General features: G+C 46.0%; 1 protein-coding gene across 2 annotated transcripts; it reads left to right on the forward strand.

Annotated features, from left to right (window-relative positions):
• Positions 1 to 2,482: 2,482 nt before the first annotated feature.
• On the forward strand, positions 2,483 to 23,836 carry TNFAIP2 (TNF alpha induced protein 2). Of its 2 annotated transcripts, none has more exons than XM_069858873.1 (12): positions 2,483 to 2,507; positions 9,965 to 10,315; positions 12,233 to 12,860; positions 14,484 to 14,598; positions 15,795 to 15,920; positions 16,765 to 16,865; positions 16,955 to 17,053; positions 17,244 to 17,367; positions 18,270 to 18,392; positions 19,243 to 19,398; positions 20,858 to 20,979; positions 21,374 to 23,836. In XM_069858873.1, the coding sequence occupies exons 2-12, from the start codon at positions 9,976 to 9,978 to the stop codon at positions 21,513 to 21,515; spliced, it is 2,076 nt and encodes a 691-aa protein (XP_069714974.1). In that variant the 5' UTR covers positions 2,483 to 2,507; positions 9,965 to 9,975; the 3' UTR covers positions 21,516 to 23,836. The 2 variants fall into 2 exon arrangements, with proteins under 2 accessions (XP_069714974.1, XP_069714975.1); XM_069858874.1 differs by lacking the exon at positions 2,483 to 2,507 and adding an exon at positions 8,650 to 8,725.
• Positions 23,837 to 25,578: the final 1,742 nt, after the last annotated feature.

Genomic DNA, 25,578 nt, shown 5'->3' on the forward strand with positions numbered 1-25,578 from the left:
CTTGGTTAGCCACTACCCAACATTCTATAAGTAACTACAAGATGCTTATCAGAGAACTCATGCTACATAGACGAACAATGTCATGCTAGAGTATCAGCAGGAAGTCAAAGAGCAATGACAGATTTGTTGCAGGTTAATAAGGGCTCTGCCCTAAGCTCTAGTTTTTAATTTAAGATCCAATTACAAGATGCTTCTTGTTCTCCTGACTCCAGTGAAGTTAACTTACGGTAGATAAAGACAAGGCCCGGCAACAGATTCCTCTGTGTGAATCAACACTGGAACCCACATAACTGTTCTGTATAGATATTCACCCAATAAAACAACCAAGGTTGCCTGCAGATTTGCAGCACATTTGCTAACACCAGCTAAGCCTTAGACTCTCTTGGTGTCTCCCACATCGCTTGCTTCAGGAGTCTCCCACAGTCAGGGCCTCCTGAATTAAGCTGGAGATGAGATATTGGTCCCATAAACCAGTAGTGCTGCTGCTGAGGCAAATGCAAAGACTCTCTAAATATTTAAAGAGAGGTTTCAGTGGGTCTGAGATAAAGTCACTTCCCGCTGCAGATTCACAGCACACATATAACTGAGGACATGAGAAGTGAACCAGCCCCAGGGTCCTCCCTGCATCCAGAACAGCATCCTCTGCCTTCAATCAGCCATGAATTCTGCCTGGCTGGCCATGCCAAGACCTATGTGTGTGTGTAAACCCCAGGAACTATGTCTCTTTGCCTCCTGCTCAAAAGATTCATTGGATGCAGCATCAAGCTCACCTCCAGCTGCGCTGTGCTGCCCCCAAACCAGCTTTAACTGCAGACTGCAAATCTCACCTCTCCCCTTCATGTTGCCATTGGAGGAGGCAATGAAGCACAAAGAAAGTTACTGCATTTCGGGGCCAAATCTCACACAATTTCCTGTTTCCAACGATTTTCAAACTGACACGGCAGCTAGCATTTCTATCTCATGACAACTGTTGCTTCTGGCCACCAGTTATCAAGCAGCAGGGGAATCCAACCCTGGAGCAATCCCAAAAGGGGATCCCGCGCCCAGCTCTGCTACGGGCTAGCCTGAGATGAATCGTTGTTTTCCAGAGACCAGAGATCATGGGTTTGTCCATCTGGGTGGCCCCTCCGCTTCTGCTTCCTGTTTTGGGAGATGTTGGAGGGGAAAGTTTTTCTCCCAGCTACCATGGTCTTTTGGGGGATAGAGTCTCAGAGCAGAAAGCAGCAGCCTCGAGGGGCAGGATGTCTCCCAAAATGGCACAGACTGGGAGAAGCGTCTACTCTCCAGCATCACATCCGCTCAGCCAGGTGCACAAATGTTGGCCCCAGACCACGTCTGCTGCTGGAGGAAGACCTTGTGCTGGGCCTGCATAGCCCCCCAAAAGTGCATAGCCCCCCAAAAGTTATGCAGCCACACAGGCACCAAGTGTGGGCATCAGCTGCACTATAAAAGCTCACTGTTCATGCTCAATTTTAAGACTCGGGACCTTTTTTTTGCCATTTTAATTAGATCACAGCTATCAGATACAAATTAGAAATTGTCCTGGGCACACATGCTATCCCAGTGCAACAGGCTCAACAAACCTCCATGCCCAGAGATGTGGGTGCCTAAGAAATAAGGAAGACAAATGTCCCTTCTGCAAGGTTCAAAGAGGCTTTGGGGTAAGTAAGGAAGCCTGTGTCTCCCAGTCCCTAGGCAGGAACTTGCAACCATCATACCGAAGGTGGCTTGACAATGTTAGTGTCTCCTAGGAGCACCACAAACCCCACTCCAGGGAAGGCACTTCACCTTGGGCATGAAGCAGGATGATAGAATCATAGAACCGTTTGGGTTGGAAGGGACCTTAAAGATCATCTAGTTCCAACCCCCCTGCCATGGGCAGGGACACCTCCTACCAGATCAGGCTGCCCAAAGCTCCATCCAACCTGTCCTTGAACATCTCCAGTGATGGGGCAGCCACAGCTTCCCTGGGCAACCTGTGCCAGTGTCTCACCACCCTCATGGTGAAGAAATTCCTCCTCATGTCTAGCCTAAATCTGCCCCTCTCCATTTATACCCGTTCCCCCTTGTCCTATCACCACAGCACTTTAAGAACAGTCCCTTCCAACTTTTTTGTAGCTACTTTCAGGTACTGGAAGGTCACTATAAGGTCTCCTTGGAGCCTTCTCCTCTCCGGGCTGAACAGCCCCAGCTCTCTCAGCCTGCCCTCATAGCAGAGCTGCTCCAGCCCTCTGAGCACCCTTGTAGCCTCCCCTGGCCCCGCTCCCACAGCTCCATATCCTCACGTTGAGGCGTCCAGACCCGGGCACGATCCCCCCGACGTGCCCCCCCCGACCCCCTGCCCTCCGCAGGGCCTTCTCCCCGGGCCGGGAGGGGGATTTCTCCCGGTTCCCCGCGGGGAGGCGGGCGCTGCCCGGCCGCGGGCCCCCCCGGGCTCCTCCCCCGCGCCCTCCCCTTATAGCGCCGCTGCCCCGGGACCGGCCGCTCGCCGCCCGATCCGCCGCACGGTGAGTCCTTCGTGCCTGCCGGCTCCCCGCTCTCCTCTTCCCCCTGGGGCTGCTGGCTGACTGGCTGTCTGTCTGTCTTTCTCGCTTTCCCCGAGCTTCTGCCTCCCTCCCTCCTCACTCAGCGAGCGCCTGTTGTGTCCGAGAGAGGAGTGAGGGGAAATGAGTGGAAGGTGTGAAAGGACGGATTCCTGGACGAAGCGGCTGATTTCAGCCCCACCTTGTAATTACCAGAATAGAGAATAAACCGAACTGCTGTTCCAGACACATCGCAGGGCTGGGGACCGCAAGGGCTGGAGAAGAAGGCGTGCGAGGAGTGGCTGAGAGAGCTGGGGGTGTTTAGCCTGGAGGAGAGGAGGCTGAGGGGTGACCTCATTGCTCTCTACAACTACCTGAAAGGAGGTTGTGGAGAGGAGGGAGCTGGGCTCTTCTCCCAAGTGACAGGGGACAGGACAAGAGGGAATGGCCTCAAGCTCCACCAGGGGACATCAGGAAAAAAAAAATTTATGGAAAGGGTCTTTGGGCAGTGACAGAGGCTGCCCAGGGAGGTGGTGGAGTCACCATCCCTGGAGATGTTTAAAAGACGGGTGGACGAGGTGCTGAGGGGCACGGTTTAGTATTTGATAGGAATGGTTGGACTCTATGATCCAATGGGTCTTTTCCAACCTTTTCCTATGATTCATAGAATCATAGAATCACCAGGTTGGAAGACACCCACCGGATCATTGAGTCCAACCATTCCTATCAAACACTAAACCATGTCCCTCAGCACCTCGTCCACCCGTGCCGTAAACCCCTCCAGGGAAGGTGAATCAACCACCTCCCTGGGCAGCCTGTTCCAGTGCCCAAGACCCTTTCTGTGAAGAATTTTTTCCTAATGTTCAGCCTGAACCTCCCCTGGCGGAGCTTGAGGCCATTCCCTCTTGTCCTGTCCCCCATCACTTGGGAGAAGAGGCCAGCACCCTCCTCTCCACAACCTCCTTTCAGGTAGTTATAGAGAGCAATGAGGTCTCCCCTCAGCAATTGCATTTTGACAGCTGGATCCGGTTTCTGCTGCTCATCCCTCAAATGTCAGGGCATGAACATAGGCTGTGAGCAGTGATTCCTCCCCAACCCCTTCTCCAAACTCTGTTCATAGATGTTGGGCACCAAAGCATCCTAAACCCAGATCAGGCACCAGGATCCAGACTCAGTGTGACGCTTTCCACACGCTCCTCTTTGTTCAGAATGAAGTGATTTTCTCCCAAATCACAGGGAAATAATTGGATTATGACTCATTCAGCTGTACTGTGCTGGAAAAATATCATTTTGGTGCTTGGATCCTGGATGGTATCAGGCAGCTTCTGTATCCTGCTTGCTGCCAGGGTCACTGGGCCAAGCTGGTGCACTTCTGCATCACCGTGGTCATAGTTTGTGACTATTTTTCCCTCCAGTCATGGAAGTCCCACTGCCTCTAGGGACCTGCCTTTTCCCAAAGTATAGAAGAGCCTGTTGAAATTCTCTTATCCTTGGGTAGCATCCCCATATCCACTCTGTCAGCTCCTCAGGTACCAATTGTCAGTTAAGATCCTCAGTGTGTTTAATGTAGGACTTCTTCTTGAGGCTGATGCAAAGTAAGGAAACTTTTCGTGAGTGGAGCATATGGCTTATCTAGAAGCCATGGTCACTTGTCATCATACCCAAGTTCGGAGTAGAAAACCTGAAGACAGAGTCATTTTCCAAAGCCTTTAGCCACCTGCCCCCACCAAGGGACTTTGAGCTTTCCCAGTTCCAATAGAGCCGATCAAACAGAAGCAGAGAGCTTTGGAAAACTCCAGTTTGGATTCGCTTCAGTCACTCACTCTGTAAAAAGAGGACTGGGAAGCCAAATAGTCTGAAAGTGCCAGCGGACATGTGTGTTCCAAGAGCTCTAGGCCTGGCTCCCAGGGAATTTGTGTGTCGTCTTGGTCGCTGTTAGCTCTAGCAGTGAATTTTGGAAACTCCAGGCATGAATGCAGAATGTCACTTTAGGGGTAGTAATAGGAAAACAAAATCCTAGACAGCAGCATCTGTTTTCTCTTTCAGCAGCAGCAGTTTAAAATGATACTACCCAGCTTTGAAGGGAGAAGAAAAAGGAGAATATTACGCTGCACTTTCTCTGCTTTTTCCCAATAACAATATTTATATGTAATTTACTCTTCTATTTTGCTGTTTGAAAAATTCTCACTAACAACAGGAGAAGCTGGTTTACAGAACCATTTTCAGTTGTGCCTCGGTAATTTAGGGAAACAAGTTCTCATTTAAAAATGACGGAGGCACTGTGTAGCAATATCTATGCTGTTCTAAGTCCAGTTACAACATGTTTTAGTGCTCATTTAAAGTATCCCATACTAGGTGAGGTGCCTTGGGATCTTATGCCTGGTCTGCCACTGCTATTCTCCTGGGTCCATTGAATCCCATATCACCCCCAGCCCTGTGGAGATGCCCAGCACTGCTAAGGAACATGAATTGGGTCCACTGGGGAGGCTCTGCTCCTGCTTGACTTCTTTACTGGAGACATAGGTTTTGTTTCCCCTCAGTTTTGACACCATTAGGACCAGAGCTTGTCCACTAGCAGGATGGTGCTGGACTTCATGGGGTGGTTGATGTCCCATAGGTGTCCACAGGCGAGAGCATGGATTTGAGCAGCATGGTAAAATTAGAAGGTAGGAGTGTTGGTGGCCCAGTTCTATGAACTCTGATTTCCCGGGTAGACCCCAGGGAACTCCCGGCATCATGGTGTTTCCGTTCAGTACCTTGCTAACAAAAACTGCTAGGAAAAACCTTCTCCCTAGGAGGGCTTCCCAACTTGCAAATATTGGAGCTACATCTCTGTAGACTCTTTGCTTTGATTTATTAGCAGACTCTTTGCTTTGATTTATTAGCAGCTTATTTAGGTGTTACCACGTAGCCTGAGGTACACTAAACTTAAGACTGGCTGTGCCACTGTACTGCTTCAAAAAATGGTTTGATCCAGTGTGGTTTTTCTCACGTGGGTAGGAGTGACCCCGCTGCCATGGGGAATAAGGAGGGGGAAGAAAAAGCTGGTGCAAATGCAGAGAACAAACTTTGGAAAATATCTCTGGATTTCTGAGAGGCTGTGGGAGAGTGGGCTATTTCCACTAAACTGAGGCTTAAAACGTTGTGACCTAGGATATCAGCAAGCTGGAGAGAGCTAAAAATCCAAACAAATGGATCAGCAAAAATTTCAGAGTAGGGGAAATTAATCTCTTCCCCTGAGTACTCTCTGGCACAGCACGGATGACCCTTTATGAATAAGGTCATTTCGAAGAATGCAGCATGGGGGATGTTTGCTTCAAGGAGGAAAATATGAAAGTGGGAAGCCACCATGCCCAGAGTCTGGATTGCATCCTTCTGTGTCATGGCTCTGCTCCAGCTGTCTCCCTTGCCCTTTCTGCCCATCATGGGTGTGCACTGTGATCAGCGCCATGTGGAAAGCTTGCTGAGTCCCTCTCCAGCTGTGCCAACAGTCAACAACATGCTGTCCTCATGGCACAGAGCCTCTGTACAGGGCAGCAAAGGAAACCAGAACGCAATATACTGTGTCAGAAATAATTGGAACTAAAGAATCCCGCACCACAAACTACAGTGCTGCATAATGAGAATGATGACCATGATGATGGTAACAGTAAATTAGTAATAATAATGAGTTGGGATCTATGCCAAGTCTTGACCTTAAATCGTAAAATTTGCCAAGATTTTAATTCAAGCTGTATACCTGGGGATTGATTAAGCGTTTCCCAAAGTGTTAACTGCTAAAATAATTAGGAGCCTGCTGCAGTTTTTACAAGTTTTGATTTGAGAGCTCCTGGCATGTCCTGTTTGCCGTAGTGGGCAGGAGCAGGTGCTGGGGCAGGGGGAAAGGAGCAGCGCCAGCGTGGGCATCTCCTGCCCATGGCCTCCAGCCGTAACCAGTGCCACCTCCTTTTAGCTCAGTGTTTTTTATATAAAGTGGGGGATTATCTATAAGGAAATTTCTTATAGGCATTTCTTACAGGAAGTGTTTGGCCATCTAGTGATAAAGAGAAGAGATGGTACTGCTTGTCATAAGCAGCCTAGGCTGCGTTTCAAGGCAGAACTGGGAGTTGGGGTTTACTGGTGTTCCCTGCTGCAGGGACAGTCGTATTCAACAGCGGCAAACTGATAAATGCTGGGTGAGCATTCAAGCTGGCCGAATGTGAGTGAGCTTGGCAGCTATTTGCACTGGCAGCCTCTCTCAGATGCTTAACTCCTTGGTGCTCATTAGTTCGAGATGAAAAAGCTCACCCTGACATGCCAATATTGCCAGCAGTTCTCATGCTGCTGATTTGCAGCCCTGAGCAGAAATACTGGAGTGGATTTTATCTTTCTTCTAATTTGGCTGTGGGATATTTTTAGGCCAGTCAGGGCATAGGGGCAGGCTGCTGCTGGTGGCTCCCTGCGCTCCACAGTGGGACCACAAGGTCTCACTGAGGTTTCAGCTCCCATCAGCATGCACTCAGCCACCTACATCCCTCCCAGGCATCACCAGACCCCAACCCCCACCCTTTCAGAGCATTACCAGGGCAAAGTTCTACCAGCCTTTAAAAACTAAGCTTTTAACCAGCTTAATTGTTCCTTTATGGACTGCTTTATGTGTAGTATCATTTAAATGGTTTTCAAAGATACATGACATTTATCTTAGAGTTGAAGAAGCAGCAAAACTTTTTTGAAATCCGCCTTGCTGGTAGTTATTCATCAAAATAAAAGACTCCGAAAGTCATCTTTGTCTATAGGAAAGGAAAAGTTGCTTTCTCTGTTTAGAAACAAAAAAAAAAACCAATAAGTGCTCTGTTTGGAATAAAAGGAGACGGAGAAAGGAGTCAGCTGAGTCTGTGTTTGAGAAGGAAGGAAGAGATTTGGCAGAATTATTCTAAACATAGCATCATCATACTGGGCAATGCAAGCTAGGAAAACAGCCCTACAGAAAAATCGGGAAGTCCCGAGCACTTACAGAGAACCCCTGTTGCCATGATAATTTTTTGTAGTGCAAATGTATCAAAAAGGAGCTCTTTTCCACTGTTTTCAGGATTCTAGTGGGGCATCCTGACTAGAGTAGCCAGAGTGAACTGCAAGGGATTTTCCTCCCTTCCCAGGCAGTGTGCTAGGGGAAGAAGTAGGTGTGTAGCTTCATCACAAACTCACCGCTGCTGGGCAGCTCTGCCAGTCGGGCCCCCTTTGCTTGCCCACACAAATGGCCCCACAGCCCTGGGGCACGAGGGCTCTGCTGTACAGCGACCCGATGCCTCTTGGCAGCCACCACAGTCCCACTCAGCTGTAGCAGCACCTTAGGTTTAGCTTTGCACTTTGTCCTGGGTCACAGAGCACCAGTTTAGCTGAGGGCCAGCCAGATCATGCACACCCACACCCCTTTCTCTCCTTCCTAAAGAAGTTTTCATCTTCATTGTGTCTTAAAAGCGATAGCATTACTAATCCTGAACGTGACCTGGCAGCCACAGCACAGAGAAGGAAAGCTTTTCAGCGATGCCAGCCTCTAAGCACTCTCTATACCACCTGGCTGCTAACCCTAACTTGATTTTTTGAAGCTTTCCAAGGTGCCAGGGGCCAGCAGGAGGAATCACAATTAAAATGAAAAGCCACAGTATCCCAACCAGTTTGTCCAGAAATTAGTATCATGGTTTGTATCAGCATGATACATCTCAACAGCATAAACTTAACTAGAGTATTTGAAGATCACCCCATTGTGGCCTTATAGCTGAAGTCCAAATTCTTCCTTTACTTAACAGCCTAATTCCTCTCCCCTTATGCAGTACAAGTAAGCCAGAACTTCCCTCACAGGTCTTCATGAAGAAGTTCACTGGTCTCCCAGAAAGCCATTTAAAAACCACATTGTTAGAACAAGGACTGGAAGCTATGAGTCACTTTCTTTATTTATAATAGTTATGTAATTACAGTCATTATAGATATGAATGTAATTACGCAAATAAATCCATAGCAATATATTAAATGATACATGTAAAAAATCTGAATACAAATTTTACAATTATGTTGTTACAATAACAAATTTCTATCATTAGTTCAAAAAATTTCTATCACGGGGTGAGCAGGAGTCTTGGTGGTGGAGCAGGACTGTGGCAGGATAATGTATGCTTAAATAAGGCTAAACCACCCTTATCCTCTTGCCTTGCTTTTATTTCAGCCAAGTGAGAACTGCTCTCATGGCAGCAGCCCTGGTCACTGATTTCATTTAGCACCTTTAGGATAAGTTATCTGGTTAATCCCTCCTGTCAGAACCTTCCCCCCCCCTCTACCACCCCATTTGATTAGCATTTCATTCTGCATAAGCCACATCCTGCCCTACAGTCCCACATTTCAGCATAAACAGATGGGTCAATAATTGCAACCAGGCACTGGAAAACATCCTACAAGTTACAGTGAAGCTGCAGCAAACTGTGCTGAAGTTTTGTTGTGTAGGGATGCTGTAGTCACCCTGGGACTGTTTTGAAAATGAGGTTATGTAGACTGTGAGTGTGTTTGAAGGGTCTGAATGCATCCCTGAGCTTGTGCCTGCCACTGTAAGGAGGCAGGCGGCATGTAGAGTGTTGAAGTTGTGCTTTTGACTAGGATTTTGGGGCTTAAAGTGATAAGTCTAGTGATGCTCATATCAGGAGATACTGCTGTGCTTCCCACACTCCCATCCTTTCAAACATGTTTTTCACATTTCTGATGTTTCTGAACTCTCAGCCACCTTGTCAGGGACCTCTTCACAGTAAAGATAAGAGTTTTTTTACTGAGTTCAATGAAGACACAGCTAAACCAGCACAACTTTTGCTCAGTTGGACTAATTCCTCAGTAAAGGTAGCCACATACCTGGCTTGGTAGGCTCATCTTATTTTCATGCTGTGCTTGCAAACTTAGCATGCAAGGAGCTACATGGCTACTTCCACAAGCGGATCTGCAGCCAGATGAGCAGAGATCAGCAGAAACAGGTCCTGAGGAAGATTATAATTAATCCCAGTGCCATATAAGAGTACAAGAGTTTTGTGGCTGCTTTCAATAGGCACAGGACACTTCTCCCACCTACCCACAGTTTTTGTGTGCAGCATCCCATGGAGGAGCCCTGCTCTCCTCTATCCAGACAGGATCAAGATCTCAAACCAGGCCACCTGAATCACTCTTAGAATCACTCATTGATTTTCAACAAGTTATTTTTTTACCAGAGAGCATCTTCTGTCTGTCAGATGCCTGAGGTGACATTGCTCAGGAGCTCTCCTGCAGAGCTGTGCTCATACCAGAAATGTGTAGCACTCCCTACACCACCCACACAGGTACAAGTCATTAGAGATATCTTCTTTTTAATGGGAAAACACCTTGCCACATTGTGCCATAGTAGTTTTTATGCAAACTGTTGTAATCTGACCAGTTCTTTCTGAAATTTACAGGCTAGAAGGAAATGATGAAAATGTTACCTTTTTTCCAAAGTGGTCCTACTGGAATACGCAATGGATCAGAGGGTTGCATTGATGTAAACAGAAGGCTTGCAAACCCTTTGACATCAGTAGCTGAGCAAGTCCCTGCCTGTGCTGAACCTTCTGGAGACAAGTTCTGGTCCAGAGACCAGGAGAAGATGAGTGAAATGCCAGAGACAGCCTGCAGACCCTCACGTGCATCTTCCATCGCGAGCAATGAGAGCTACACCTCTGCTGGGGACAGCCCAGAGAAGGTGAAGAAAGGAATAAAGGAAATCCTTACGAGTGCATTTAAGAAGAAGAAAAAATCCAAGCCACCCAGTGGTAAGTGCTCCTCTTTGCCCCACCTCATAGGCCATAGTTACCTCTAGAGGGGCTGCATGAGGTGAAGAACTGTCCTCTTGGGAAACAAGGGCATTGACAGATTTAAGGGACTTACCCAAGGAGTCTGAGGAAACGTGGGCTGAGGGGGGCATGACCTCAAGTCCTAGTCCTTTGGTAACATCACACTCTTTGAGGAACCACCAGTTTGCAGGTTTTCTAACCAAAACAAAATTTATTTATGCCTCTAATGGTGGCACAGAGATCTGTGGGTGGGCAAGAAACCAAGGCATACCTCTGTGCTCTGTTCCTCCATGAAACCACCACCCTATGAAATCTCCTCTTCCACCAGGGACAGCAGTGAGCACCATGTGTAGGTCTTTCCCAGGGGCTGATGTCTGAACAAACAGATCCTCCAGTTGCAGGGACCATCCCTGCAGGGTGCTTAAAGAGGCAGAAAAATACCTGCTCAGAGAAACCCCGAACTGGAAAGGAGAATACCCCTTGGTACTCCCAAGGTTCACCTGCCACCTCAGGTGATGTATCTCATTACCTGATTCATAAACTTAGCAAGCTCTACTTTAAAATAAGCTCATGTTTCAGTCTTACCTCCTTTACTGGGGGGCTTTCCCATAGTCTTATTGATTTTTGTACGAATTATCTCATTTCCAGGCAATCCTTTATTTGTCAAATATTTTCCCTAAGTGGTGGTTTTCCTTCTCATCCTTGAATTTGCTCAGCTAAATGATTCGAGTCTACTGAAAGCAGATTGTTCATGTCTTTGTTCTTACTGCTGCATTGCCCCATTCCAAATGTCTTTTTTTGAAATAAAGCAATCATGATTGCAGAAATGAGAGACCACCAATGTCTGGTACAATATGCTGCCATTTTCTGATCTCAGTTGAACATTCCTCACTGGATACATCCTGGGGTCATATCTGACTTTTTTGCCATCATCTCACAATAATGATTTGCTAATTCTCCAGGCATCTGCCTTTCTCCTCCATCTCAAGCTGATTCACATCCAGCTTGCAGCAGAAAATCCTATTTGTTGCTAAGTAACTTTTGTTCTATTGAATTTGTATCTTATACTTTGTGATATTAAATTTCAGCCCATCTACCATTTAAGTTATCCCATTGTTCCTGTATAATACACCAAGCCCTCAGTTTCGATAACGTCTCTGAACTTTGTGTAATCAGCAGATGCCGATAGGGCACTCCCATCTTTTGTGCCACAGTCTCCAAGGAGAATATGAAGTAAGATGAGTTTCATGAATAATGTAAACTTTCTCCACCCAAGGTTTTCCATACAACCCGTACACACCCAAAAAAACCCTAATTTGGGAGTATTACTTCACCAGTTTAATAATTTTCTAGATTGCACAGTATCGGGTAACTGGCTATAGTTCAGATAGGATAATTCAATTGTATTTATCTTGACCGCTAAATATATCCTCCAAAAAAATTTCACAGGTCAGATTGTGCTAACCTGTTTCTAGAAAATCCATGTGATATTTCTTCTAGCACATCATATATAGCGGCATATTTCTGTCTACATTAATTCTACATGCTTCTTACTTGAGGAAGGGGGATAATAAGTAAATAAATAAATAGCGAATAAATAATAAATAAAAAAACCCAAATCTAAATTTTTTAAAATTGAGTAGCTTATGAATATTTGTCCATATGAAACACACTGGTATTGGGTATTCAAATTTCCATTTTCCCAGTTAGAGGCTGGCTAGAAGTAATCTGATCTTTAAATAAAATGAAAGATTTTCTATATGCTAAAGAAGCCTAAAATCAAACATTATAGAAAGACAAACATTTTTTAATAGTATTCCAGAGCCATGATTTTTTATAATATAAAAATTTAAATATTCACTATTGGGTAAAGAAAGGCTTTTGTTTTTTCACCAGTCAAACAAATCATGGATCTCCTTGAAGAGCAAAAGCTTTGTGATGCTGCTCAGCATCTGATTGTCCTGGAGAAGAGCCTGTCTAGCAGAAGTGAGATGGGACTGAATGCCAGCCAGCAAGACATTGAGTCTATCTACGAAGTTCTGAAGCACAAAGTCTTCAGCATCTTGAAAGACTCTATCCTTCTCGCAAGAACAAACCTAGAACTGCTGCAGCAGGCAGTAGAGGCACTGAAAGAGCAGGAGAAAGAAGATCAGAACTGTGTGTCAGAGAATCCACCTGACCAAAACAAGCAATTTAGACCTAGAAAATGGAAAGAGCTTTGGATGGATACAGTAAAGGAGTCAGTGGAGGCTCAAATGAAAGACACAAGTCGTACTCCTATAACAGAGAACCTCTCTACAGTTGGCCAGAACCTCCTGCACATGGGGAAGACAATGAAAGAGGACTTGACAGTAGTTGTAAAGTACATTAAACAGCTTTATCCCCCTGAGTTTAGTGTGTTCAGCACATATGCAGAACTCTACCACAATTATTTTGCCTCCCAGGCAAAGAAAAATGCTGAGTCTCATCTGGAAGACAAGGATATTTACCTTCTCCTCTCCTGGGTACACAACATCTATCCAAAGTAAGTGAGGCTTTTGCACATCTTTATCCCTGGTGATCAACATAGGTTCATTTGCTGCAAAACCAGACATTTGCATGGTGTATGAATCAATATCGCTGCAATGCAGTCTAATCTGTAGCTAGGTTTTGGTGTCACTGGTGTCGTGCAGATGGCCAGGAGAGTTGAGAAGAGACACTTTCAAGGTGGCTACTCTATAAGAGAAGGTCTGACCCCACCATTTAGGGCAACAGATAGACACACAGATGTTTATGGCTTCACTTATGGGGTAAATTGGGTGGGTGATTGCCCTAGTCTCTACTCCAGTTGCAGATCTGAACTCATTCTTGGAAAATTTGGAAATTTCAGCCCTCTGGACCAGAGGGCAGACAATAAATAGAAAAAATCTGTGGTGCATTTATCCTGGGCATGGAGGATATTGCTTAGGCATTGCCCACAGTCTGTGTTCTCCTCAGTGTTAGGAGACCAAAGGGTGGGTTCCTGTGAGAGGACATCATCAACCAAAGGTTGCCCTTCATTATCACAAGCCCTGTATGTTGTAGAACACAAAATATTCTTTGCTGTGGCTTACAGTACTGGATGGATAATAGAGGGCTCTCAATTCTTAGGTGAAAACCAGTAAATACACCAGCAGTGTTTCTTCCACTGCTAAAAAGTCATTCAACCTTCACTTCCACTTTTTCCTTCTCTTGTTTCACTGACAGAGTATAATGAGTCAGTGTTGATCCTGGAAGTTTTCCAGGGCTAGTGTTGTGCTCTCGATCAGGATATTCAGGCCTGAACTAGCATGTGCTTGGAAATCAGTAGCTGCAAGGAGCAGGGCTCAGCCAGAGTTGAGGACCGTGTTGGCTAGGGCAGCAGCTGCTTTGCAGGGTGTTCCCAGGAGCCATGTCTAGGGGTCTGCTGAGGAAGCACCTCTCTTCATGGACAGCAGTGATGGGAGCAGCGAGGAGGAGCAGGAGATTTGCACAACAGCCTGGCTCTAGCTTCCAGCATCATATCAGAAACAGTTCATGTGTGGGAAGCACAGCAGTGGACCCCCATGGAGCTGGGTGATGTGCAAACGCAGGGGTTGGATGATGCTCAGGGTGATTCTCTGCAGGCCCAGAGGGAGAGGCTGTTTCCAAATCATCCTCACCCCCACTCAACTTCTGGCCCAAGCCGCCACAGCTGGTCAGGTCCTTTCCCTCCAAGCTGCTCAGGAGCTCCAGTCTTGGCCAGCATGCGGTGGGGACATGACAACCAGGAATGAAACTGCCGGCTCCAATTCCCAGCTAGCCACAAAAATGCCAGCTTCTCATCTGATCATCTCTCTATATTGATGGAGAGGGACTGTGCCCTGGGACTGGTCCCTCCTGCTGCTCTGGGTCATCCGTACCCAACACAGTAGCCACTGCGAGGAAGGTTGTCAGAACATGACTCAATTCCCTGGGGTTGCTCAGGGTCCCACCCTCACTGGTCTCAACATATTCAGCTCCTCAAAGTCCTGCCTGGACTAAGGACAATGTACAGTTCCATCTGTTTTTTTCACTGATATCCTCAACAGAGTTTTAGTGATTTGCATCAACAGCTGTCATGAATTACACTGCCCATGGAGAATGTGATTGTTTGGCTTTTTCATTCCAGAGATATGAGAAAAGATCATGCTTTAGCAGAGGAGTTGGAAAAAGTTAAGCTTGGAAGCCTTTTGCCATTAGATCTCATCAAAAAGCTTGAAAAGAAATACCTTGACAGTGAAGAGGTGAGAATCTGTTCAGTCCCCTTTCTTCCCGTTACTGCTCCTCTATGACTTCTTGGAGGAGCTCTGACTTGTTCTGCGTGCACACTTATCAACTATGAGTCACATACACTTCAGAGAGAAGCAAAAACAAGAATGCTTTTTTTTTTTTCTTCTGGGGACAAGTCAGCTTTCTGCTAGATGAGGCTTGCATAGAAAACTTCTGGTTAGCCCTGGGAGCCATCAGAGAATTGCTTTGTTGCTGCAAACCTCATGGTAGGAAGATGGGGAAAATTCTTTATGAGTCATTTTCCAGCTGTCTGTTAAATTCCCAGAGGGATTTATTCTCCCTCTGGCAGATGTTGGACTCAGAATTACTTCTAGCCTCTGCAGCAATACCAAACCGTAGGTGAGTGCAAGGCATGAAGGTCTGTTCTTTGATGGACAGTCACCTGCTCCACAGAAAATAACAGTTGGTCTGGTTTTTGGATCACTCTTGCCTTAACAGAAACAAGAAGCAACTTCTACAGTACTCCCATAGCTTAGTGCTTTTGGCAATTTGGTCTGGAATTCCTGGAAAATGGGAAGACAAGTTCCAGATTTAGCTGTAGCTTTTGATGATTTGCACATGGAAGGGGTGGATGTGAGGGCTGCAAAGCACATGAACGATTCACTTGGTCATCAAAGGTAGTTGCCAGCCACTGTACAGACCATTTCCAAAGCCTTTCTGCATAGTGTGCACGCAAGAGGGGAGAAAAATGGAGAACATTTTGTTTCACTCTCTAATGCTTGTAAGACGTCAGAAATGGTTATGAAAAGGATTGCAAAACCAGGCCCAGAGGGTATCACTGACCGTGACACAGAGACTATGTGTGGCTGGGGGAATTTGGACTCTGGCACACGCAGCTCCCTGCAACCTTCCTACCCACCACTCCCCTCCCCTACCAGTGATATAGTGGGAAAGGGTGTAGATCTTGATCTTGATTTCTACCCTGAAATATTTGACTCGCTATTGTATTGGATCTTGTGAGGGGATTGTCCTTGTTGCTGTGAAACTGTGCATAAGGCATCTTATAACAAAGAGCCTGTATTTCCCAGCCAAGGCTGAGGAAAAAGTTTGCCTGGCCAGACAAATAGTGGGTGGGCAAATAAAACTTGGGTAAAGGAGGAGCTGCTACATCTACTTGGTGGTAAATGCTGTTTTTCTTCCTTCCCTAAAGGCTACTATCAAAAATTCACTGAACAAATGTTTAGATAAAGAAATTCAAAGATGGAAAGAAGACAAAGAACCAGAGAAACTAAATGGACATTTTCAGAGTGAACTACTAGGAATATTTGTTATCCAGGTAATACAGATATAAATGAAAAATAAAAAATTACACCCTGCACATGTTTGGGATTTGAGACTAGCAATGGTCAGTGTAGGAGGGCAAAATGCCAGGTCGCCTGTGTAGGGTGGTAGCAGAGGTGGATGGCACAAGGGAGGCCGAGCCCTTGGTCTGGCATGGTCCTGGTCTGACATTTACTGGCTACAAACTCCTTTAAGCAAAATTAGCAGGAAAGCTGCCTTTGTTTCTCCTGTTCAGTCTCTTCTGCACCCCCAGCCAAAGCCAAGCCATTAAACATTGGATAATCTAACAGTGGAGAGACAGGAAACAGGTTTAGCTGGGTGAGGAAGCAGCCCTTTGCTGTGGCCCTGCTTGCTCCCAGGGAGGATGTCATGGGCAGAGCTGCTCCGAGTGCTCACGCCCTTTCCCCACACTCAGTTCTCTCCCTCTTCTGGCTACAGATGATTAGCAGAGTTTATTTAAAAAAAAAATAAATAAACCTTTCATATATTGAGGTGGTTGTGCTTAATTTATTTTTTTAATGCAATCATATGACTTTTGGCCAAAAAAGCAAAAACTCAACATCACTTTCCCACTTTCTCAGCTGTTTTGTAGACTTTCTTGAATGCTTCATTCTTTTTCACCTCTATCCGTGTTTGAAAATGGCGTTCAAAATTGGCTTGGACCCACCTAATAAGTATAGCTGTTCTGCACGGTCCCTGGCTCAGTCACAGGGAAGGGTGCAGGACACCTGGGCGCAGTTACTGCAGTGAAGGATCTGTAGCATTTTAACCAGCAAACCTGGCCTCATTGGGGCAGATAGTATTTTAAATTGATCTTGGTTTTTTGTTTGTTTATTAAGAGTATCTACAGTGGGCAGAAGCGAGCCAAGGACATCAGCGCGGCGGTGGGTGAGGAGCTGTCGCATCGCCTGTCAAATGAGCTGCTTGCCTTCCTGAAAAGGTGCGCTGAGGCAGCATCGGGCAGCAGGGCTGGCAGCACTGTCCAGGGCATGTACTCATCTACCTCTCTTCTTTCCATCTCCCCTCCAGCTACAAGGATGCTTTCGAAGACTTTAAGGAGAAAGGCAGGAAGCACAGATACTATAAGCCTATACTTATTGCAAATATTAACAACTGCTGGAATTTTAGGTAAGAGTCCAAAAGAAAAGGCTTTGCTCTTTCCTCCACAGGCAATGGACAATAGTACAATGGAGAGAGGTACTTCAAGGTGGGCAGATGAAGGCCTGTCTGCCTGCAGAGGAATGTTTGGACACCTCTGAATTTCTATATATCTCTTTTGAGAACAGATTATTCTCACCTTGCTGATATTTCCTTGCAGAGACTACACAGAGAAGAATATGACAGAGAAGGATGAGAATAAAGCCAGTATCCTCAGCACTCTTAGCAGTGTTGAAAACAGTGGTTTTGATGTGCTGCTTCAACCACTGTTTGCACAGCTGAAGGTACTGTATCCACACCCAGTTCCCTCCAGCCCTATGGCTCACCCTGTGCCAGTGCCTGGCATGTTCTCCTGCTGTGCTATCGCTTGCTCAAACCTCTGCTTCAAATGCAGCCAAGTTCAGAAGGGCTGTGAGGCCCGTCACCTCTCAGCATCAGTCAGAAAACTCCGAATCACCTCTCCTTGAACTTGTCCTCAAGCCTACAGGGAAAATTGGCACAGCTACCTAGGCATGCCTGTGCAGATGGACATGAAGTGTGCTGATCGTATCTGAGATAACTGCCGCAGGAGCCTCAACCTGCAAGAGTTTACACTCCAAACTGTAGAAAGCAATCACAGATTACATGAACTGCAATTACACAGCTTTTTGCTTCATCTTAAAGGTGACCTGGAAGGCACTTCTGGTTTCTTTGGTTTTTCCCCGGCTTTCTATATATATATATATATGTTCAGCCACAGCCTCTCCTGCTTTCTCTGTAGGGCCTTTTGGAAGGCCTCTGACAGTGCAAGGGTGCTTTTTTTCATTGTCATGTTTATTTACTGTGGCCAAGAAAAATTGTGATTGAAAACATCTTATAGTGATTCTTTTTTTTCCCATATGGTTCCATGATTCCCTAATTGGACAAGGTGGGATGGACAAAGCATTAAAAATTTGGAAATAAAAAAATCATCTCCCACATGAGCCTTTAAAGCCCTCAGTCTTCTTCATTATGAGGAACCAAGAAGAGGTCACAAACAAAGTACAATCCCTCAATTCCCCTTCCCTGTATGTCCTCATCTTACATCCCTGCACAGGACTGCATGCTGCGCTCTCACTATGTAGGATACTGTACATATAAAAGTACTAAATATGCATGTGCATGGTATTTGTTTTGAGGGAATTAAAACAGATTTTCCTTTTTTCAGCCAATCTTTAAGAAGTTTACAGAAAATAAGTGGGACTCCAGCAATGAAATTATGAACGAGATCATTAAAACAACCAGCAAACATATTTCTGACTTCCAGACCCTAAAGGACCCTTTCTACCACGTAAGTCAAAGATAAATATCGTAGGGATTCTGGCTGCATTTCCAGCTCTGGTCCTCTGCAACTGAGACTTGTCATGGCCACATTAAGCTGATGAGCTGACCTGGCATCAGAGAGCCCTCTCAGGCAATATTTCCTTCAGCATGCAGTTTACCCAGATTAGCCATATCAATCTTACTCCTCTTCAGAGAAGCAGACTCCTGTAGCTCTGCTGCAATGTTTGCAGAGAAAACCACCCTTACTGTAGAGAAAGTACCTTAAGGATCACCCAAAATAAGTCTTTATTTGGGTGTGGGTTTGGTTTAGCAACCTTGAAACATGGATGCAATCGCACAGCTCTGTCTCCCGGCTCCTTTGGTTATCCTAAGAATGAGGAAATGGATGCAACTGGGACAAATCCCAGACAACTGAGCCACAACCATGTTTTCAGTGGTGCTGCTGTATACATGAAACATCACCATATAAAAATTCTTTGATTTCCTGCCTTTGTCTTTTTAGTAGCTGAAAGAAAAATATGATGTTTTGTGTATTAGAGAGAGGAACAGGAGGGGCAGCATGAATTCCTGTTTCTGTGAAGTACTGCTGCTTCTCCTCTAACACCTTACATCTTTTCTTCAACTCTTCCCAGAAGGAAACAACATTTGGAAATTCCCACACCTCATTTGTTTGAGCAAAAAGAAACTCTTGGCATCTAGGATGTCGTATAACCAATCACGGGGAGGTTGACAGCCAGCATCATTCCTCACATGCAATCAGCAGCAGGCATGGGATGGGATATGTCTTACAGCTCCCAAGATATTTTTGTCCCCAAGCAAAAATAGAGATGGATGATCTTCTGTCTCCTTTCCAACAGGATATTGTTGAGAAAATCCATGCCCGTTTGGTTAAAGACTACATCGTGAGGCTGCTGAAGAGGAAAGTCAGCCTGAAAACTCCTGCACAACAACAAAACCTGGCCCAAAACATCTCCAAAAATGCTGCTGACCTGGAAGCCTTCTGCACTAGCAATGTACGTGAGTGCTTGCTGCATCTGCAACAGCACAGGGCATGGGCTCACAGAAAAACAGAAAATAAATTTTCTGGGACCTCTCATTAACCTTCCCAACTCAGTTTAATTTCCTGAAAGGCAGAACACTAGGCAGAAAGAGATTTCCAAGTGCCTGTGGGCAGGATGGCTCCCTGCCACCAGTCGGCCTTAGACTGGACATAGAACAGTGATTTCACCCGCCTTTGTCCTGTAGGAAGGGGTTTCCTTTTGAAGGTTTATATTAATAGGATCAATTTAGCTAATCATCTCCAGCTTCAGTACAACTTGCATGGAGTCTGAGTTTTGACTCTTCCCTCTCACCTTTTATTTCCCTCACTTTGCTGCTTTTAGGTCAGGCAGAGGCTGGAATGGGCAATGCAAGGTCTCTGGTACTTGACGGTTTATTCTATGAGAGGTTTGGCTGAAACACCTCTCTCTGTCCTCTGAGATCACCTCCCACCTTCCTTGCCTCTAAATTTTAGTAAGTTAAAAGCTAAGCCAAACGCTGTCTGTTGCCACCTCATGCACGTTTGACTGCAGAAGGAAGAAGCCTAAGCATCACTCGGCGTGGGCAGGAAACGAAGTAGCTGGCACCTTGGGATGTCCCATGGACAAAAAGCAGGTCCAGTCAGGTCTTTTACCTCAGTGGGTGGAGAATGGATTTTAGCAATGCCTGGTGATAGTGAAGGCAGGGTTATGTGCAGAGCTGGGAGAAAGCAGCACATGGTGGTGCGTTAACTGGCCCATCAGAGATCATAAACACACCGGGCAGCACAGAAACACAAGGACAGGAAAATATCATGAGATGGGAGAGCAGAGAGAGTCTGTTGAGGTGGATGTGGGAACCCTATACAACTTGTGCAAAAGGATTTACAACAAAACCAGAACTAATTCCTTATTGCTCTCTACAACTACCTAAAAGGAAGTTGTGGAGAGGAGGGAGCTGGGCTCTTCTCCCAAGTGACAGGGGACAGGATGAGAGGGAATGGCCTCAAGCTCTGCCAGGGGAGGTTTAGGCTGAACATTAGGAAAAAATTTGTCATGGAAAGGGTCATTGGGCGCTGGAACAGGCTGCCCAGGGAGGTGGTTGAGTCACCTTCCCTGGAGGTGTTTGAGGGACAGGTGGATGAGGTGCTGAGGGACATGGTTTAGTGATTGATAGGAATGGTTGGACTCAATGATCCGCGTGGTCTTTTCCAACCTGGTGATTCTATGATTCTGTGATAATTCAATTTCTCCAAGACTGGCCCAGGCAAAGTCTGGGCTATAAACATCACTAAAAACAGTGAGACAACTAAAATCACTGCCATGTACTTAAACCTTTCACTAAGAAACATCCTCAGGAACTGGCTCGGTGACACCCCTGGTGAAACACAGCTCTTGGGCTGGGCAGAGGTTTCCACTTCCACAATACCCTACTGACCACCTTCTTTTCTAACAGGGGTCTCAAGCCACGTGGCTGAATTCGGCTCTCCCCAAACTGGCTGAAATAATCCGACTTCAGGATTTAGGTGCTATTAAAATTGAAGTTGCAACACTCGCCAAAAAATACCCAGATATCCGGTAAGACATGCTGAAAACTGGTTTGCAGGTACTTGTGTGGAATTTTACTTGAGTGAGGAAACAGTCAAATATGTTTATGAATGAGGTTCATATAGCGTGAGTCTATAATAACAGGTTGGGGACTGCCTGCTAGGCAATCCCAGTGCCCTTGGACAACAAAATAAACCAATAAGAAAGGCCTATTTATGTGTTCCAAATTCTGGTCTGATTTTCTCCTTTGCCTTGGAGATTCCCTGCTCTGCCCTAAACCTCCTGGGGCAGTGCTGGGTCCCACATAGGACATCCGCTGGGGACCTCAGCATTGCTGCAGTGTGGGGGATGCATCCTGGTGTGAGGGACCCAGTGTGCAGAGATCTGTGGGAGGAGATAACACCTGCCTCTTTCTCTTCCACAGCAAAAGACACCTGGAAGCATTCCTGTACATCAAAGCCAACTTGTCACGTGGTGAACTCAAAAGCATCCTGGGCTACTTGGCGGACAGCACAGCATCCACACTGCCCGAGGTCCCGCTCTTCTCCAACATAACCGTGTCATAGGCCAAGACACTCCTGCGCACCCTCCTTGTGCTGGACTATAGGCTAAGCCAGGGGTGGAGACGGTTCCGTGGAGTGATGCACAGTGTACACTGCCGCCTTTTCCTACGGGAAGTACTTAGTCCTAATACGGTGCTCAGTATCTCTATGGGAATCACGGTCCTCCATGCACAGCCAGGAAAACAGGGCATCAGTGGGAGGATCAGTCCTTATAAGGACTGGGGCTGCTCCCTGCAGCAGTCACAGATGCCCTCCAAGGTCTCCTTGGTGCCACCCCATTCTCCATCTGGATGTTGTCCTGGTGTTCTGATCTCCATCTACCTCACAGGTTGCCGTGAAGGACATGTTGCTGATTCCCAGCTAGCCCAGACTGAGCAGACACCTCCTGTGTAGCTTTGTGTCTTCCAAGGAAACAGAGGGAAAAAATGAAGCCAAAATTTAGAAATGCTCAAGAAGTCCCATGTGAGCATGCTTGCACCCCATCTGCTTTCCTTTGAGCTGGGCAGGGGTGGCTGTGTTAGGCTGACGGGAGAGGAACCAGGTTTCAGATCAGGAGGAGCTGCTACTCAGCCGTGCCAGGATTCCTGCAGTCCCACTGTGCTGCGGCACCCCGATATGTGGGGCTTGGAGTGGCTCTGGCTGCGTGCTCTGCCCCATGCAGCAGTGCTGTCCACAGTCATTGTGGTTTCCAAACCAGCCCTGGAGAGCCCTGGCTGGCCAGCCAGGGCAGCCTATGCTTCCTTCACCTCGGTGAGATGGGAGCACCCAGTGCCCTCAGGAGTCACCAGCCCATCTATGGTGACCCTGTCCAGGGCATCAGCACTGGAGTGACACCCCACTAACAGAGGATTAGGAGGAAACTGCCTGTTGCAATGGATGATGTGGGCTAAGCCCTAGCATCTAGTAAAGCACTTTGGATATTGCTTAAGCCTTCCTTATCATGGAGGTGACTTTTCCAGACCCTCCTAACATCATAAGCTTTGAGTGGGTGGTGGTGCCACTAGTCTCAAATGCCATTACACTGTATTGAGCATCCTGTATGTATCACCATTTCACCGCTTGCTCTTTCCACTCTTGTTGTGTGATAGATAAGATGTGAAAACACGAATGGGTCTGTTATGAAACTGTTTTGGTTTTACAGCCCAGTTTTTTTGGGAAGTGAATTACTTGCCAAAACAACAAGTTTAGTTGAACACCTTTCCCTTCTGTTTTTCTCTGTTGCAACTTCTATATCAGGCTGAGGAAAGTCAGTACGGAAGGAAGACACATAATGACTGTGCAAAGCATGTAATGTATTTATATAAATACGCAGTATACCACTGGTATATTTTTGCATCCAGTTTTATTTTTTCTCAGTTAGAGATATTAATTTGCAATGTTTATACTTAAACAGTATTCAAATATGCTAGAAAAGTGACTCATTTATTCTGTCTCTGGCTGGTTTTTACTGCATTGCCACGTGTAGTCCTGTGTACCCTTTCAGAAAGTGCCAGTCCTTCCACTCCTCTCAGCCTCTTTCAGTGAATGTCACCCATTGGTTTCAGGTAGAGAGGGTCTTTCTGGACAACAGACAAGCTGGAAAAGCAGAGGCATCCTCTGTTTGTGTTGTGTATGCATATGACTTTCCTGTCAAGGACTCTCATGTCCACCGTGTTTATGGTATCTTATAACAAGGTCCAAAACATTGGCCTCTAAGCACTTCCACAGTCTCAATGTTGAATAATAAAAAGATATATATTTAACACACATTTGATCTTAGTGCTTTGACATCCCCTTCCTCCGTCTCTGTTGACTTCTCCTGTTCATACTAGTCTTCAGCAGATGCACCCACCAGAATTTGGCCCCAGCTGGCTCTGCCAGCCCCCTTTTACGCTCCTAAGAGCTGCTATTAAACCTGTGGGTTTGCTGTGTCCGTGGTGAGACGGATGCAGGAGTCATCCTCTGCCAACAGGTTATGTGACAAAATTGTACATTGGGTGGAAAAAAATGCTTCGGCTTTAGTCTGCTGCCTGGCCATGGGTACGGCAAACCTCCTTCTTCCATAAGCACATTCACAGTCTCACAGAACTTCGTATATACATGTAATTTTACTACACTAATTATTTAAACACTCATCCCAGCTGCAATTTAAAGGCAAATGCAGATATGACTTCTGACGGTGCTGGGGACTCATGACAGCTGTCACCTATTGTGCAACATTTTCTTTCCCGGTTAGTGAAAGGCCATGTTATTGCTATAAATAATTACACTTTGATTTAGAGACCTGTTAAGGGCCTACAGATATGCATCATACAAGTGATTTCACTGGTCTTTTAAAAAAAAATGTTTCCTACTAAGTATGTAAGATGGAACTATTTATATGTCATAATCAGGATGGGTAGGAGAAAATGGTTTTCATACACGTTTCATAAGCCATATGGAACTGCATTGTGCAGTTCTTTTCATCCTGCTATAAAACTCCAGCTTTCAGCTCTAATGAGCTCAGGAAACATCTTTATTTATCTTCCTGTATGACTCAACATTCACAATGGCATATTACACATAGTTGGGTACTTCCAGGAGGTTGCACAAATGTCTTCTGATAACAGGGTTAGATTAATTCTGATAAACTATAAATTAACTAAATAAAATTTTCTGAGGTTAATGAGGCAGGATTTTTTTTCATGCAACCTCTGCTAATGTTGATGTCTTCCTCTCCTTGGAGGCAGAGCAGATAGCAAATATGAGGAGGAAAAGAAAGGAAAAAAACAAATCATAAAACAGTTAAGAAAGCTGCTTTCTGGGCACAGTTGCTGGAGCATTGCCAGATGACCAAGCTGGTTGTCATCGGTGCCACCAGGCCATCAGCCTGCACCAGACATCGCTTTGGACACAGGCTGAGCTCATACACGCGTGCACACACACACACACACGCACACTCCTTGCTCCCTACCCATCCATCCCAGCAGGCTCTTCCATCATTTGCCATTAGAGTGGTTAATTATAGTGCAAAAGACAGAGGGACACAAAGCACAGAATACCGAAGGGGGGATCAGGGCATTTCTTTCTTCCTCTGTTCCTGCAGGAGCTACCTTCTGCACACCAAGTCCCCAGTGACACCAGAAGAACCTCTGTCTTTGCTGCAGGGGAGGCCAAAACCAGCCAGAGAGCTCCTGGACTCCTCCCAGGAGCATGGTGAAAAAAAACCCACCAGAAATCTTCTGTTAGAGCCTGCTAAGAAACTGGGGTCTCTAGACCTGGAAATCAAGTGTTAACACACCAGAATGCCTGAAATGCCTCCCCTTTGAGGCTGGATGTTCTCCTGAGGATACTCTAAGATGAAAGGCCATAGGATTTATTGATGTGCTGATTTTAAGAGAGGCCCCACTAGACCAAAGTGCTTTGGTAACTGTGCCTTTCCAAATTCAGCTCACATCTCCAGGTGGGCAGTCCTGGCTTCATTCACATGCACAGTGACATACACGGGGGACACAGCTCCTCACCTGCTAGTCGACATAGCACGATGAAAAGAACTGCACGATGCAGTTCCATATGGCTTATGAAACCTGTATGAAAATCATTTTCTCCTACCCATCCTGATTATGACATATAAATAGTTTCATTTTCATTTCGTGCACAAGGAGTACATGCAATTACATATTCACAAATAATATGGCAGCAATTGGCTGACCCCCATTTGCAAATCTTGTCCTTAATTTTGCTGATATGAATTTTCATAGGAGAAAACCTGGAAAACACAGCCCAGTGGCAAGAGACCATGAAGCCTGGCAATGTGTGGAGCATCCTAAAGGAAAGGCAGTCCTGCTATGAGCAGGGACAGCAAAGCCTCCTTCTCCAGGGGAGTTAAGGCACACCGGCTGCACATCCTGCATCTTCCAGCACAGCTCTTGTGCCTCCACTTGGCACAGCTCAGGGCAAAAGGTTGTGCTGGGGACCAAAAGGGCACAAATTAGCATCACTGAATAGCAGGAAGGAAGGATATTTCAGGATCAGGCTAGAGCCTGGGTGTGACACTAGCAAAATCCTGTTTGCATAAAGCTTTGCCACACTGTGGATTAAAACCTAT

The sequence above is a fragment of the Phaenicophaeus curvirostris genome, chromosome 5 (assembly GCF_032191515.1).
Source record: "Phaenicophaeus curvirostris isolate KB17595 chromosome 5, BPBGC_Pcur_1.0, whole genome shotgun sequence".
Taxonomy (NCBI): Eukaryota; Metazoa; Chordata; class Aves; order Cuculiformes; family Cuculidae; genus Phaenicophaeus; species Phaenicophaeus curvirostris.

Coding starts and splice junctions, on each gene's coding strand:
- TNFAIP2 (XM_069858873.1), top strand. CDS start 9,976: ATGATGAAAATGTTACCTTTTTTCCAAAGTGGTCCTACTGGAATACGC. Junction 16,866..16,954: donor CTGCTTGCCTTCCTGAAAAG/GTGCGCTGAGGC, acceptor TCTCCCCTCCAG/CTACAAGGATGCTTTCGAAG. Junction 18,393..19,242: donor TAAAGGACCCTTTCTACCAC/GTAAGTCAAAGA, acceptor CCTTTCCAACAG/GATATTGTTGAGAAAATCCA.